The sequence below is a fragment of the Orbicella faveolata genome, unplaced genomic scaffold (assembly GCF_042242905.1).
Source record: "Orbicella faveolata isolate gen_17 unplaced genomic scaffold, um_ofav_v1 contig_35, whole genome shotgun sequence".
Classification (NCBI taxonomy): Eukaryota; Metazoa; Cnidaria; class Anthozoa; order Scleractinia; family Merulinidae; genus Orbicella; species Orbicella faveolata.
Genome location: NW_028301564.1, coordinates 15,184,072 through 15,200,789, shown reverse-complemented (window position 1 = coordinate 15,200,789; position 16,718 = coordinate 15,184,072). Strand labels below are relative to the sequence as shown.

General features: G+C 37.8%; 1 protein-coding gene and 1 long non-coding RNA gene across 2 annotated transcripts; both read left to right on the top strand.

The window, feature by feature from the left end:
* The first annotated feature begins 145 nt into the window (after positions 1-145).
* Positions 146-1,045, top strand: LOC110042989 (uncharacterized). Its single transcript, XR_016202174.1, has 3 exons — positions 146-222; positions 295-406; positions 715-1,045. It is a non-coding gene; the product is annotated as an uncharacterized LOC110042989 (long non-coding RNA).
* Positions 1,046-10,212: 9,167 nt separating this feature from the next.
* On the top strand, positions 10,213-15,990 carry LOC110042991 (membrane-associated progesterone receptor component 2-like). Its single transcript, XM_020748381.2, has 2 exons — positions 10,213-10,556; positions 13,376-15,990. The coding sequence occupies exons 1-2, from the start codon at positions 10,265-10,267 to the stop codon at positions 13,639-13,641; spliced, it is 558 nt and encodes a 185-aa protein (XP_020604040.1). The 5' UTR covers positions 10,213-10,264; the 3' UTR covers positions 13,642-15,990.
* The last annotated feature ends 728 nt before the right edge of the window (positions 15,991-16,718 follow it).

The following is a 16,718-nucleotide window of genomic DNA, read 5'->3' as shown; positions in this document are numbered from 1 at the left end:
CACGTTCCGTGAATCCATTTTAGGAATTCTTCTTGTCTCAGCTGACATCTGGCCTTTTGACATCTTTGATATCACGTGTTCCATGTTTGATTGACATGGCCAATGAATAAAGAGCCGAGCGGCAGGAATCTGGAGCGGTTTTACTTTGTCAAGAGACCAGAGCGAACGGTTCATTGTCTGTTGTGCGGCGAATTTCTCTCAAGGTAACCACGTCAATCCTACGTTAGTTTGCACTGACAACGTGTTTCTTTCGAACTTCATTCATCCGTTTCTTATAAAGATATTTTTTCACAGCTCTAAGCGAAAATGAGTGACAAACCAGACGTGTCCGAGGTAACCAAGTTCGATAAAGGGAAGTTGAAGCACACCGAGACCCAGGAGAAAAATCCTCTCCCAACGAAAGAAAGTGAGTTGGCTGTACATAATTTTGGCTGTATTTTGTACATTTTCGTCCATCAGGGCTAGAAAATCTAACACGTAGTTGCAATTTCCTTACCAAGGGGTGTGTCATGCAATTGAAGTCGAAAGAGAGACGTTATTCAAATTCCGCAGTCATTATTTTCGAGGAGGTTTCGAGCTGCTTAGCACAGCGCGAGTCCTGTATAACTTCATTGCGGTTGGAAAGGCATTCTCATCCTAAAACTTCAGAAATCTTTCCTTCTGCAGTGTGTTTATGATATTTTCTGACACACCCTGTGTGTTCTTTCGTTTCAGCAATCGAGCAAGAGAAGAAAGGTTGACCCAGGAAATTATTTAAAACCCACTAGCAAGTTTGATGTTACTCAAGAATTTTGATGTCTTCATTTGTGTTTGCCTCTGCCTAGAAGAAGTTGTGCGTTTATAGAGAAATTAGATGGATAGCTGACTGTTTGTAAAGCCTCGGATCGTCGCATAATTATTTGAAGCAAAACCCACCTCGCTTTCCGATCTGCGGTTTACAATACAAGATGCTAATGTATTCGCTTACACTTTCGTTGGGTATAGACAAACATAATTGTAGTAAAATATTTTTGCACAATTTAAAAATAAACAGTTGAATATTGAACTTTTGAAACTCGTGGTTTTGAGTAGTTTAGTTGGCTTTGTAATAAATTTATTTATAATATTAAAAACGTGGGATTAAGAGCTTTTATAATCACCATTGCGTATTCTGGAATGTACAACTTAGCTTGCATGTACAATATCCCGATTATCCATCCATCCGATTTTTGTTATTGTGCAGAAAGTGGACGTTGTTTGTGCCTTTGACAAAATGGCAAGGATGCCCTCGAGGGACCATCAGAATTGAACAGTTCAATGTACATAATTTAATCTGACAGAACTGATTGTCTACGTTAGAGAAGTCTCTTTGATTATTCTTGTAACAGGAAAATGATGAAGAAACTATATGATACATGCCACACACTCCTGCCATTTTAGGAAATTTGGTTGAAATGATTTGAGATGTAAAAAAAATACCTTGAGGAAATGACAGTATCATTTACATCAAAGCGGGTGGGTGAGTGCTAACAATATAATGCAGCTCTGGTAAAACCTGAAATTTTAGGCCCTATTATCAAATGGGACCTTTTTCTGACAATCATGTATTCCAGTAGTGACAAAATAGAGGTTTGCACAGAATGAACAAAATGTGACTATTAGAATTGCCTTGAAATTTGTGTTATGATAATTTCTTGTGGGGGTTTTCATTAATTTTGGTGGTAGCAGGAGATTTTACAACAACTAAATATATATATTTTTTTTTTCCTAGAAGAACTGGTAATATTACCTGAAACATAACAAATATCATGTCTGAGTATTACAAAATATTACAGGGCATTGTGCAAGCTAAAGATCCCATTCATAAATTAATAGCTGCCAAGTTAAAATTCCTTTTTATACATTAAAATAAGCCTCACTAAACAAGTTGAGAGTAAAAATTTTTTTGAATTATCAACTTGAAAACGAGGTTAGAAGGGTAAATTTGAATACTTAAAAGGAATTTACTATTGGCAGCCATTTATGAATAGAGTCTATAACTCTTAGTACATGCAATTAATACTATTCTTTAACTGTGTTTAGAGGTTCAATGTAGTTTTAAAAGAATAACAGTAATAAATGGTATTACATAATAATACAAATTCCATAGTAATTTTGTTAAGAATAAATTTTAAGCTAGCAGTTCATTCACATAGATGGTGCTGCTTTGGTATCCAAGTGTTAATTCATCCAAAAGGGTGAACCTCTAAGATTCCTCCATGATGGAGCTTCTGCACTCTCAGGGTGCAGGGAGATTTAAAAAGTTTATTTTAAAAGCAACTTATTTCCTTCCTGGGCTTAAAAAGTCTTTTGCATAGGGTAGCCAAATAAGGGACTTATCAACTTTTGCGAGCTCTCAGTGGCAGGTCTAGGGGAGCGGGCCCAGGTCCCCTCTGGCAGGGCAAGTAAATCAAAACTGACCCCCCGCCTAGCTCAAAGTCTGGATCTGCCACTGGCTCTTGCACAAGGTATGACACCTTGACCTGTGCATTTCATGTAAATTTATGGGCCCTAGATGCAATAGACTAAACATCCCATCAAGGGGGAAATGTAACGCTTTTGGTGCTTTTTGCTACAGAATCTTGGATAAGATACTTGGCAGACACTCCCAGCTGTGGGATATTTACATTATACAGGGAAATTTCCGTCCACAATGCAGGCTGTGGAAGACTGGACCAGTTGGCTAGAGCGCAACTCCTGCTGAGAGTTCACTGGGGTCTGGTGAGGTCCACCTCCCTCAAATACTTATATTTATTTCTCTTCCTATTCGAGCAATTTGATTTTATGGCAGCTGCACAGGTTTGGCACTGGAAAACTTTACTCCTAGCTGTTCACAAGGAGAAATTTAACTATAGAAGTTTGAATGTGTCTAACTGACTTGGTCCAAGTGGTCTAGAAACCCCACCCAACGTCTGGTTGGTTCTGTGCAATTTTATACAATAACAATTTCCGTTCAAGGGTATCCCCTGTTTGTCTACAACCCCAGGAGTCAACCCAACAGCGGTGGATAATCCGGCCGTATTAGGGATCTGGGTTATTAATAAACACGTTTATCCTGATTTACGTAAATCCAAAGCGAATCTGCTGACATTTTGGGAGTCATTTTAAACCGTACGGTATTAACACTAAATAAACTGGTGGTGTATTCAGCACCTAACCACTTCTTGCAGCCTTTGAAGAGTAGGTAAACATTGCATGGATTTCATGGCTGTTTAGTATACGTGAAGGAATGCGTCGCCTCTTCCGCCGCCGGGAAAAAAATGAGGTCAAAGTGATTTTTTTCGGGATTTTCTTTTTTAATTCCAGTTAATTTGTTTACTATTTTCAGTTTCGTAGCGACTCTCTTTTTGAACCCACACCACGAGACAGCTGGGTGTATGGGTGTAAAGCCAAATGTGAGACAATGTAAGCCATTTTCTCCCAAAAGCGAAGGCACTTTATAAATAATGTATTGATTGCTTAAAAGCTTCTTGTCACATTTGCGCCAAGAATGCGACAACTGAGGTCATTTGGCGGGGAAAAGCCTCTAAATATACGCCATCGTGACTGTGGTTAAGTAAACAACGTTAGCATAATTTCCTATTCAGAAAGAACGATTTTATTATCTGTTTTACATCGAGTGTTAAATTTGTTTCCATTGTTTTTCAATTTTGGTCGCAATTTGGTCAATTTACATCCGTGGTCAAATACTTGTTAATAACGCCATGTTGGGATTTTGTTTCAGTTATTAGTTTGTCGACATAGGATTATATTTAATATTTTGGTTTTGGGTTCCATTAATACTGTTTATCCCTGAGGATTAAAGAATACGCCAGCTGACAAGATAATTTACGAAAATTATCTTTTACACCTTCAAGGGATTAATTAGTTTAAATGAAAGAAAAAAAGAATTAAATCAACGAAAGTGAAATGCAACTGTAGAGAAAATCGACAATTCCCAGAACTCAGGACAATAAGCCGACAGGAAAGAAATCGCAGATGTTCTGTCATACGAGTGTAATATGTGTAATTTGTAATTTGCCATTATTTTTATTCTTACTCTTCTTGAGACATCATATTTAAGTATCGGTAGTTCCACGTTTTCGATGTTTGATATCATATTCCTTTTTTTGTTATTTTTGGCTTTTGTGCTTCTGCCTCGCCTTACGAACGAAAATGACATCAACTGCGTCCTCGTAATTTGACCACACCCTAAATAAAAAAAGAAAAACTCAGTGGTGTTACTGTTACCTTAAAAGGCCAGACGGCTGACGATGTTGAAGTACATTGATTTACCGAACAGAAAAGAGGGCATAAATATTTCAATTTCCCGGAGCGGTTGAAAACTGCTATCTTGCGTTTGATCATAGAGCAAGAAAAAATCGTTCAAACTGGTTTTGAGCCTTGTTAGCTGATCAAGCGGTCATCAGTGGAAAATAATATTGGCAGCAAAACAACTGAGAAGCCCTGTGGACAGAAAGCCCTGTACCTGGATAAATTTAGAAATCAGTTCACGGTTTCCTGGGTGTCTTGGGCTAGACACTTAATCTTACGCCCTATCCACACAACGCTGGAGGAATTATATTTGAAAACGGAAGTTTCACTCTGAAAACGCTTCAAATGTTTTCCGTGCACACTACTAATATAAAAACGCAACAATCATCGATCATTCTGGATTTGTGTTTGAGGAAACCTCGGTCAGAGAGTTATCGTGACGCCATTGATTTCGAATTCGAAAAGTTCCGTTTTCATAATGTTTTCCGTTCACACGAACACGAAAAGCCGTTGTTATCAAATTCCTTCGGTTCGAATTCGAAGAGCGTTTTCGAAAAGCTCCGTTTTCGTGACAGATAAGTGTAGACGGTAGGCTTAACCGTTGAAATAAGGCTGCGTTTCAGGAGCCCATGGGCTCCAGCTTCGGCGTAGTGAGGACGCGGACTTAGCTAATAAACATGGATCCTGTAAATGAGTACCCACTGTGAGGGAAGTCTGAGGGTTACCGAACTTCGATTCATGATCACGCTATAGACTAGCCGGAGCACGAGCATCTACACTGATGCTTGGCTTGTCCATTCATATTAAATTGGATCAGACAAATCAGTTATTTAGAAATTGTCTTGAACTGCATTTTGTAAGGTATAATGATTCATTGAATAAGAGAGTTTGTTAGCTTGCAGAGTAAACTGCTCAGCTTAGCTATTCACAATAAGCCAGACCTTACAAAAGGACCATTATATACCGCCTGTAGTTTTAGCTGAAACGCTCCTTGAACGTGGCGTCTTAAAATTCTCAACATGCAACGGCAGCCGATTTCTTTTCCCATTTTTTCTTTGATGGGACGATACTGTTCTACACTGTAAAATGTATTTCTTTATAGTACTTGACTATATTCCGATTCACAGTAAGAATTTGTTGTTCCCCTGAAATAGCGTTTGTCGGTCTGACCAAGAGACCATGGGCTGACAGTTATTCTTAGAGCGTACCCGAGCGGTGCGGCTACTGAAAGCACCCAAGGAAATATAAATTTAAATTGTATTCACGATAAAATTCGTATCAATCGTTTCCATGCATTTTACAAATCATCGGAAATCTCTGTATGACATTTTGGGCGCCGTACTTTCGGTAAGGCATTTTTAATTCTAATCTTAACCAGTGGCCAATTAATAGTTCCAATTAACAATTAATGGTTGGAGGTATGGAATAGAAAATGACGTTTTGATGAAATAACTTGCCTATGAATTATTTCACCGTAAGGCAAACGTTCAGTCATGCAGTTTTCGTCCCCAGGGCTTTTCAGTTGTTATTTCAAGGAAAAATCCCTGGGATCGAGGTTGGTTTGTTCCTATGGCACTTCAAAGCAGCTACTGGCATGCTCTCTCTCCTACCCCACTCTCTCTCCCCCCCACCCCCCCCCCCCCGTTATTTTAGTGGAGACCCTGCTCACCCTGGCTAAGTCTAATAGTTATGTTATCTCATCATGATTACGGACAGAATGCAAGGTTGAACAGAATATAAGTATCGCCGCAGTTTATGAACAAAATGAATTATTTGTGCATTTTTTTCGACAAATTTAAGATGAAAAAAGAAGTTTAATTTAATTTTGTTATGTTTTTTTGCACGACCCCATAAGCTACTGAGCTTTAATTTTAATCACGCTTAATTAAATAAAGGCTGTCTGTCTGTCGGTCTGTCTGAGACGCGAACAGTCATTTGTTTGTTGTAAGCAAATACCGTATTTACTGGAATGAGCGCCGCGGGGCTTATTAAATTTTTCGAGCCACAAATGCGGCGCTTATTCGAGGGCGCACTTATTTGAGGGCGGCGTTTATTTAAAAAATGAAGCGAAAAAGAAGTTTTTTTTCTTTTAATTTAAAGGTACATTTTCAATCTGGGAGAAAATTTAACAGTAACGAACTGAAATGTCTTTTTTATTGTTACCATTCGTCCCTTCGCGCACTTTTCAATTGGTGTCTTCGGTCAACTTCGATTTTGTACATCACTTTTTGGTGAAATAATAATAATAAAAAAGAAAACTTCTGTGTTAGACTTGCTTTGTAATGGATTTTTAGCTACACCGAATTCCTCGAATAAGGGCCGCATTCCGGCCGCGGTGCTTATTCGGAAACGGCGCTCATTAACTTTTTTAACCCAAATGTGACGCTTATTCGAGGGCCGTGCTTATTCGAGAGCCGCGCTTATTCGAGTAAATACGGTAATCGCAGATTTGCAAGACACTAACAAATCACAACATTTACCAGCAGAGAATAAGTTGTAAGATGTTATTTGCAGGTGACGCACTTGTCCTTCGATTCAATCTCGTTCCCAGGGCTTTTCCCTTTGAAATTTCAAAGGGAAAAGCCCTGGGAACGAGGTTGTCTTCGATTTATTAGGCTGATTTAGCAAGAGAACGGGAACGTCACTTGACGACGGCGCGCGCAGAACAAACACCCAAATATGGTCAAATTAGAACAGAATCCAGGTTATTCCGCGCGTCCTGCAGTCGTCATCTGACCATATTTGGGTATTTGTACTGCGCGCGCCGTCGTCAAGTGACGTTCCCGTTCTCTTGCTAAATCAGCCTAATAAGAGCAATAAACGAGAAATAGGAGAGTGAACTCCAGCCAGGCGAAGTAAATAACGAGGAAAGCAAATAGGCTTTTGTACATCATGCTAGCATTTTTTCGAGCATTTTTGTGAGGCAAAAGCATTAAGCATTATTCGAGCATTTTAGTGGCATTTTCCTGGAAAATTACTAATATTTTTTCCACAGAAAATAGACATAAAAACTATTTTTTACCAGAAAATGAAGACTTAACTTAGCCTCTTCACTTAAAAAAGGGACAAAGGATTAACAGAACAACAGATCATTTAGAGAATTATCTTTTGGTGTATTAGAACTATTGCATACGTCGTTAAGCACTCTGAACTGTAATTGTGTTGAAACGTTGAAATTATCAAAAATTAAAACAACCGTATGTATGAGCATTAACCGAGCATTTTAGTGACTTTTTTTTGGGGGGGGGGGGGGGGGGAAGGAAACCGAGCATTTTAGTGGAAAAATGGAGGACTAAGGTGGAGCATTTTAGAGGGGAAATAAAAGCATAATGTACAAAAGCCTAAAAGCAAATCTCGAGAGAGATCCGTTATATGAGTGAGTTAAGCAGTTCCCTGGCGAGAATTTGATTGTCAGGGAAGGAAAGTTGTTTTACAGTGGATGTAGAGAAATCATTTTCTCCAAGAAAAGGCTATTTTCAATACTGAAGGCCGGGCGTCCTTCAACGAGCAACAGAATTGTGCTCTTGTTGATTACTTCCCTCCAGGCCAGCGTCATGTCACAGTACAACAAGCGCTAAGGACTTCGAACATTAATTAACTGTTTATCATTGGACAAGTTTTGGCGGTATCAGAAGTGTTATAAACAAACAATTAAACACTTTTCACATTATTCAGTTGCAGATACGCACATGACGCTTGAGTTTCTACGTTTTGCTTGAAATAAAACAAAGCATTTTCTGGAACCAAAGCAGCACTATTTTGAGAATCGAGCATAATTTGAGCAATTTTTTTTGGCCCAAAACGGAATTTCTAGGAGCATAAAATGCCAGTTTTACTAGCATGATCGGGAAAGGCCTATCCGTAATCCTCTAAAGCGCCAAAAACTTGATTCACGGCCCAAAGTCAGGAAATTATTTTCCTATTCCACATCATTAGAAATCAAGTGGAATAATATAATTTGTAGGCCTGGGCATAAATTATGCCCCTAGTGCCAGTTTTCACGTGACGTCATCATTTTCCAAAATTGAAAATTACTAATCCTGGTGAAAATTTAGATTCATCAAATGTAAGAACCTCTAATAACTTGGCGTTTTACAACGTTTAAGCTTGACAGCGTTCTTCACTTTGCAACAGAGCGCGTTTGAATTTCCAAGTCTCTGCCTTGCCCGGAACATCAAATGCCGCCCGCGCCAGAGAAGCCTCTTGCGAAGGTCAAAAGATGAGTCATCGCGTAAGCTATTGCTAACCGAACAGTTCTTGCACTAGAAAAAGCATTAATTTCAATGTGTCGGAGCTCTGGATTATTAACGTTTCTTTTAAATAGCAAAACTCAATGAAATATGTTTCTGTTACTTTATTTACGGCCGCCTTGTTGGTGCCCCTCCGAGGGGCACAGGATACCCCATTTAAGGCCCATATACCCGAAAAAAGACACACAAGGGAAAGACAAAAACTAAGAATAGCATGACTGGTTCAACTTTATTTGTTTCCGTAACATTGGAAGGCTACGAATAGTTCAGTTTTAACAGATCATATGTTTTCCATTTAGCTGATCATTTACGCACTGCAATTAATTTTAGCTGATATAATTTAGGTAAGCTATCTAACGATCACACCGGGAACACCGTGAATCCAAACATGATACCCTATTTAAGGATCGAGAACATCAAAAAGCCTACCCTATCCCGCAGCACATACTTATATAGCCCATATAAGGGAGTACCCCCCCCCCGGGAACAGTTACGCATCAATTGCTGTCCAGAACTTTCTACTCATTGCGTCATGTCTAGGCGATTGATCGCTAGTTTAGTTTTGGAGAGCAGCAACTACGTTTGGATTGTTAAAACGTGTACATCCCACACGTGTGTTGATCCATCTGGCAATAAATATGTGATGAATAAATATAATAACTATGAATATATATTATTATTGTTATTATTATTACTATTATTATTATTTTTAAATAAGTTTAATATACAAAATAATATACAGAAGATAACTCGTTAAAAAGGATGTAAAAAATTCAAAAATAAAAGTAACAATTTACATCATCGAATATCTTGTTTTCATGGTTCCTTAGATCGACGGAAATCCGGGATAAAAGAATAACACTAATAACAATAACACTGAAATACTAAAATCTTGTTCCTTATCGATTTTATTTAATTATCATTATTATTATCATTATCATTATCGTTATCGTTATCGTTATTATTATTATTATTAGTATTATTATTATTATTATAAATGAATTATTGAATTATTATTATGTTACACCAAACAGAGAAATTTTTTGGTATACCAAATACCTTCCCTAAAAAAATTACCTCACGAGTTTGGTTCCGTTTGTTGTAGACATATAATTATATAACGTTTGAGGACTATGCTCTGACGAAGGGCTTACGCTAAAAACGTCTACGGCGGTTAATTTACCATTATACTCATTATCAACTTTCAGGTTAATAAGGTGACGAGTGTAACAGTAGTTAGTTTTCTCCTGGTTTCGGACAGCCCGTACTTACGGCGGAACAATTCTTTCTGGATTTGATGAAAAGCCATGAAATGATATGCTGGGGTCTAACGGGATAACAGTGAAAATAGAGGCGGGATGCGGGATGCGGGATGAAGAGAATTTTCATTACGGGATGCGGTACGAAAAGAGTTCGGCGGGAGCGGGATTTGCTCACTCTGACAGGCGGGATGTGCCCCAGAGGGGCTGCGGAAATTTTTAAAATTGATAGATTACGAACTCACGCATAGAACTGCGACTCTAACCAGGCGGGATCGGGATAAAACATTCTGACTGGGGCAGGATGAGGATACCGGATGCTCTCGCAGGCTACGGGAAGACGGGATTGGATCAAAAATAGCGGCGGGATGCGGGATTGAAACCCTCTAAAGTACACGTTTGCAACATGTGACCAAGATTACCCAGAACTCTTTGCCAGCATTATTCTGACGCGCCGTCGTTTACTGTAAAATTTTGCTCAAAATGGGCCTCGAAACAGTCGTTTCTCCTGTGTTAAACTTTATTAAATCTCTTTCATCCCCAGTGCAAATCCTTGGCTTGGTAGTAATTGTTATGATTATACGAAAACTTGTGCAGGCTAAATTTCGCAAACCGCCTCCCCCTCCTCGAGAAAAACCACTCGAGCCCATGAAGAAACGCGACTTCACTCCTGAAGAGTTGCTAGAGTACGATGGCGTGAAAAATAAGCGAGTGCTACTAGCTGTTAACAGCAAGGTGTTTGATGTAACCAGAGGAAAAGACTTCTATGGTCCAGGTTAGTCTGTCATGTGCGTTTTTTATGCTTTACGGTTTTGGAAATGTACAAGATGTTTTAAGCTAACTGACGTCCTCACGAGCTCTGTGAAAGCAACTTGAAACGAGCGTGAGGTGTTTTCAAAATTAGTTTGCAGTTTACGCAGTTCAAAGGTTGGTACTTTTTTTGATTGATGATGAAATAGTGCAGGATTTCAAACACGAATGAAAGAGGTTATCAAATGTAAGTTGAATTGCACAATTTTATTTCTCCACCAACACGCAAGATCGCGCGTGTGCAAGCGTATTTAAGCTTGATTTTATTTCAGATTACCCTGGTATCCTAGAGCGAAAGGTATTTTTACTTAGGAGAAATAGTTGATATTCACATTCAAATGCCATAACGAATTAAATTGAGGGGAACGTTTTTGAAAACACGACGTTAAACTCTTGGTAATGACTTGAAATTGGCGCTCTCGTTTACAACGTGAGCCTCTTGTGATATTTTGGATTCATTGTTATTCAAATGATGTAGAATCTAGCTGATTTTAAGCTGCGTTTTCTGCATTGAGACATTTGGTACATAGGTCATGTGCGTTTTCCTGTTTAGTTCATTAGCATAAACCTGATATGATTCGCTAGTTTCTCTTACTATTGTTCTAGTATCGAATCTCACGAGATCAACATTCCTTTATGGTGTCATGAGATTTTCACTTGCTTGAGCATCTTACCTATTTCATCTTCCAATGACAGAGGGAAGCACAAATAAAAGTAAAATTTACATGTCACAAGTACTTCTAGCTACTTTTAACAAGATTTTTTGGTTCATAAAAATAATGCACTAATTACATAGATCGTTTTATTGCTTTACACAAGGCCCTATCAGGGGGGACTGAGCATCCCACATTCCGTGGATGTTTGGCCTAAATAGCCCATATTCCATTAATTCCAGTAGCAAAAATTTAAGATTCGGGCTGTTCCGAAAATGCGGAGTGCGGAGTGCAGAGTGTAAAAGAAAGAAAAACAAAATTAAAAAACAAGAATTTAAAAAAAAAATAAAAATAAAAAATTCTCAATTCCATGTGCAATTGTGGCCATATAAAATTATTGATTTCAATTTGGAAATAAAGAAAGGTTGGTACATACAACAGGAAGGCTTTTAACACAAAATAGAGAAAAAATATCCTAAAAGATGCTATTCACATCCTGAGAATGATTTGCGTCTGAAAATAATTGAAACATGGGAAACTAGGAATAAGTTAGCCTCTTCCAGGTGTTCAGTTAGTTGGGGCACAGCACGTAAAACGGCAAGTGAAAAAATAGGGGAGAAGCGCTTTCTCTCGCCGCGTTTCTCCCATGTATTTTGTTTTTTTGTGTTAAAATCCTTCGTGTAGTGTGTACCAACCTTACTTTATTTCCAAATTGAAATCAATAATTTTACACTGGAGAAGATATTAAATTCCAACAAAAAAAATACATGGCCACAATTGCATGTGGAATTGGTGAGAGAAGCAGCGCTGTGCAGTTAAATGCCTCTTTTGGGAAAATGTTTTATTTTAATAATTTGTTGTCTCAAAGTGCAACTTTACCTGTGTATTTATTTGTTTCTTTATTTGTCAATCTACATTTTTTTTTATCTTACTATTTTTCAGCGCTGAAAAATTTTCAAGGTTTTAGTTTGAACTTCATCGATCAAATTGCGAGAACTTTAGGACGCCCAGTTGACAAGTTGTTCAATGGTTCAAGGGTAAATTCACACGGCAGTCTATTTTTGGAAAGTAAAGCTTGAGTTTGTTTAGAGGTGTTCCAAGGAAACCAAAGGTGTAATTTCTCACATTTTCTAGCCATGGTCAAAACTGGACTGTTCTTTACTTTTTTTTTCCTAAAAGTGAACTGCTAACTACAAAAATCATGAGTTGAATATACCAGTTGGACTGAATGAAATATACGTGATATGAGCAGTCCACTTCAGGTGGTGTGAATTTTTTAATAATTATTATTTTTATGTCTTAAAATGATATTTCTAGTTTATTTATGTATTAAGTTATTCTTTTAATTCTCTTTTAATTCACTTTTTTTTTATTTCTATTTTTTAAATTTTTGTTTTTAAATTTTTTTTGTGCACTCCGCACTCCACACTCTGTACTCTGCACTCTGTGTTTTTGGAACAGCCAAAGATTTGCCTACTTGTCTTGTGTCCTCACTTGTAAAACCACCCTCATTTCATAGAAGTCTCTTTCACAGCCTAGTCGTGCATGAAACTAAGGAGACTAACATCAGCTGACAAGTAGGAGATAAAATATTCAATTGTGGGGAAATCACCAACTATTCCTGAAGATTGCTCTTGTCGATCCACAATAAAGGCCAGCAAAAAAAAAAAAAGAGTTGTGTTGCTCCAATCACAAGCATTCATTTTAAATTTGTGAACATATTCTGATGTTTGTGGCAAAATATTTTGTCATATTGTATCATTATTTAGATTCTTTTTCAACACCCTTTTTAACAATTTACCTCTTGCAGACTGTAGTTCAGACAGTTGAAAGTTTATTGTTAAAAAAAAAAAAAAATTGGTAGCCAGGGAGCATTTCTGAAGTTTTTACTGAGATTCAACCTGGCTACGGTAAATCATGGCAAAATGTAATGGCATGTCAATCAGTTACAGCATGATGATGAGTAAAAAAAGAATGTAAAAAAAACACCCATTGAAATTTTACATTGAAAATTTGGATTCAAATCTTAAGGAAAATCGTGCAAAATTGCTCGTCCGTCTCCCTGTGACAGAGAGCCTCTTTGTAGGAAATGTGTGATTTATCAAATCTTCCTTGTTTAATCATCTTTTAGGGGGACCTTACAGTGTCTTTGGGGGACATGATGCAAGCAGAGGCCTGGCTACTTTTTCAGTTGGAGCTGATGCCGTCAAAACTGAATACGATGATTTGTCAGACCTGAACAGCATGCAAAGGGATCAACTACACGAGTGGGAAACACAGTTCCTGGAAAAGTACGACATGGTGGGACGACTTCTGAAACCAGGTGAAAAACATCAACAGTATGAAGAATCAGAAACGGAAGAAGAAGATGGCAAGGGAGCAAAGAAAGAACAATAACAAAAGAAGAGAGAACACACACAATTCCAAAGTTGTAAAAAGAGAAGAGATATATGAACAAACTGCGCCATTCAAGTCTTATCTTGACAATACTTCTAGAGAGAAACTATTGGACTTAAAAAAGTACGTCAAGAGTTTGGACTAAGGCCTGGTTCAAACGTCAAACTATTCATGAGCTGAACCTAATGCCCCAATCAAGTACATGATGAGATCGATGTTTGAATCAATTAAGTTTGTCAGATGTTATTTGGGTCGACCTGAGAATTAAGTTCGACATGGCCAGTTTGACTACGTATACTGAGCAACTCCGATTCAAACATTGAACTTTTCCTGTACTGAATGTAATGCATAAATTATTATAATACACTTTTTGATCCCATAACCCCATTTCTGTCGCTCAAAGCATGCACATCAGAGTGGGAAAAGATGGTCAGATGAGTGAAGAATACCAAATCAAACTTGGCGTCAAAGCTAAAAGATTGCAGTGTTTGTTTTTGTGACGTGAAATATGTTTGCATCGACTGCAAGATACCTATATGTAACATGTGCAGTGATCTAGAATTTAACGAAGATATAGAAGGGTGGATTCCAGGAAAGCAAGTCGGATACTGCTATGGCTGTATGAGAAAGCTGAAATTTAAGGGAAAGTTCGAAGAAGGGAAACATGATTATAACAAGGACGATAGCAGTAAGCTTAATACAGAATTGGATGGCACGAAAAACAAAAGCTCTTCTTCACATATCACAACTCTCTGCAACGTCCACCATGTTTGTTTGCCTTGGGCATTGAACTGCTGATGGACCGCTGACTATTGTAAAGCTCATAAATTAAATACAATGAGATTAATTTCGACATCTGAATCAACCGTCAAACCTTATCACTTGGATCAAGCCAAATAGGTATTAAGTTCTGCTCATGAAAAGTTCGACGTTTCAACCAGGCCTAACTTTATTTTTTAACAATAATATTGATAATGAGCTTGTTTCTGAAAGGATTTGTTAATAATAGTTATTTCAACTCAGTGTTAGCAGTTTTAAACAGAATTGGTTTAGTAGACCTTGCCGGAACCAAGTCTTGTACTCTCTTTCTGATTACCAAATATGTTTTTTTTATTGTTGAGAGCATGGGGTTAAATCAGATTTTGTAAGGCCACCTCCTAGTTTACATCTCCAGATCACAAGTTTACCTCAGAATGTATTTAAATATAATAACTGAAGAATCTCTTGGGAACGAAATGGTTACACTGTTATGTGAGTGCACTATACGAGGAGTTATACTCCTTCCACTTTTCTTGTTGTCCAACTTACTGTAATGTAGCTTTGCATGTGGAAACATGGACCTCTGCTAAACAAATGTATTGCTTTTCATAATCCATCAAATATTTTTGCATGCGTAGGATTGGTCTAATTGCGCCACGTGACTGAATGTGCCCCAGCTAAAACTGGGGTATATCCGAGTGATGTGTCCCAATTTTCAAAAAAATGCTGCATGGTGCAAATATATTTGAACGATAATAAACACAGTAACCTGCACTTGACTTTAAATATCTGCTCTGGACATTATCACATGCTCCTTAAAGCTCACTGTTTTACTTTTCTATGAAAACTGTGTGCTTCTGATAACAGATTGTCTGGGCAAATATTTTTGGGCTAACTGGAGGTTACTGTTTGTAACTTTTTTCTCAGCCACCTTATTTCTCAAAGCTTCCTCAAATGCGGAAATTAGCCTGCAGAACATGCAGTTTAGTGTGGCAGTGTGTGAAGCACGATCCACAAACACAGAGCTGTTCTGCAAGCAATGACAGCTTGAACATGTGAATCAGCACTATGGGTGACACCACTCTGGTGGAGTACTTAACTGAGTACTCGAACTTCTTTTTCTGTTGGTTTGTAGTTATGTTCAAAGGAAGAACTCGAGTTTTCATTCACAGCTAATTTTGTCTGGGTTATTGCCTCATTCACTGATAACAGATGAGTGTACCATGGTATTTACCTTTTACAGTGCACTTTCATATTTGACATGTGACACTGTTAGCAAGTCTTAAAGTGGATTAATGCACAGTTAAGTGAGAAGTATGAGTTGATATTTGTTGTGACTTACCAATCAAAACTTTTTGGAATACTGTATTGCCTTCGAAAACATTAAGAATTATTTTAATTTTGTACAAGTTAATTTTGTTCATATTTTAGTGTATCATCCAGTCACCAGAATTAACTTTAGTTTATTATTTAGCCCGTGAACAGAACTGTTTTCCAGGTATGTTTTAGGTTGGATGCAGAGAGCTTGCTTGATTCTTTGTATGATAGGTTACGAAATGTGTCACGCAAATACACGTATTGTCAATTTTACTTTTTTAGTGATTTATGTTACATCATAAGAGTGGTTTTCAATTGAGTATCATAAAACCAAACCAATTACCGGTACTTACCAATTGGACTACTCAGCCAGTCTTAAAGCCATAGTAAACCTAAAAGTTACCAAGGTAATAACCTGATTACTTTCGACACTCAATTTAAAACTGCTCTATCACTAGTTTGTTCACAATAATTATTTGTGGCATCTACTGTAGATTAGGGGATTGGGGAGGAATTGGTGGGAACAGACAACTCAGGATTGCTAAATATGACGATGAATGAATATTATTTTTTTTAGCTCATTTTGGAAGAATCAAGGGTAATGATGTTTCTGTGCTCGTCAAAATCGAGCAAACTCTGTAGCTGAAGACCCAACGAATGATTGAGAGTTTTTTTCATTTAGGGACTGGTCAAAGAGTACGGGGGGGGGGGGGGGGGAGGGGAGGGTGGGCCAGAGCATTTGAAAATGTGGTGGTTAGAAAACATGATCCATTCCTTCCACTTGGTGCAAAACTGTGTGACCCACCCCTAAATGAAGGTTTAAAATTACATGACCCACCCCCACTATAAAACATGACATTTTTGGTTGCATAATCAACAAAATAACATTTTGTGTATGAAATTGTGGTTTTTTATGTTTTAGATTTATTTCTTAACAATGTGTAGTTCCAGAAAATATTCATACCTCCCCCAGGGAAGGGATTTTTTCCAAGACCTCCCCA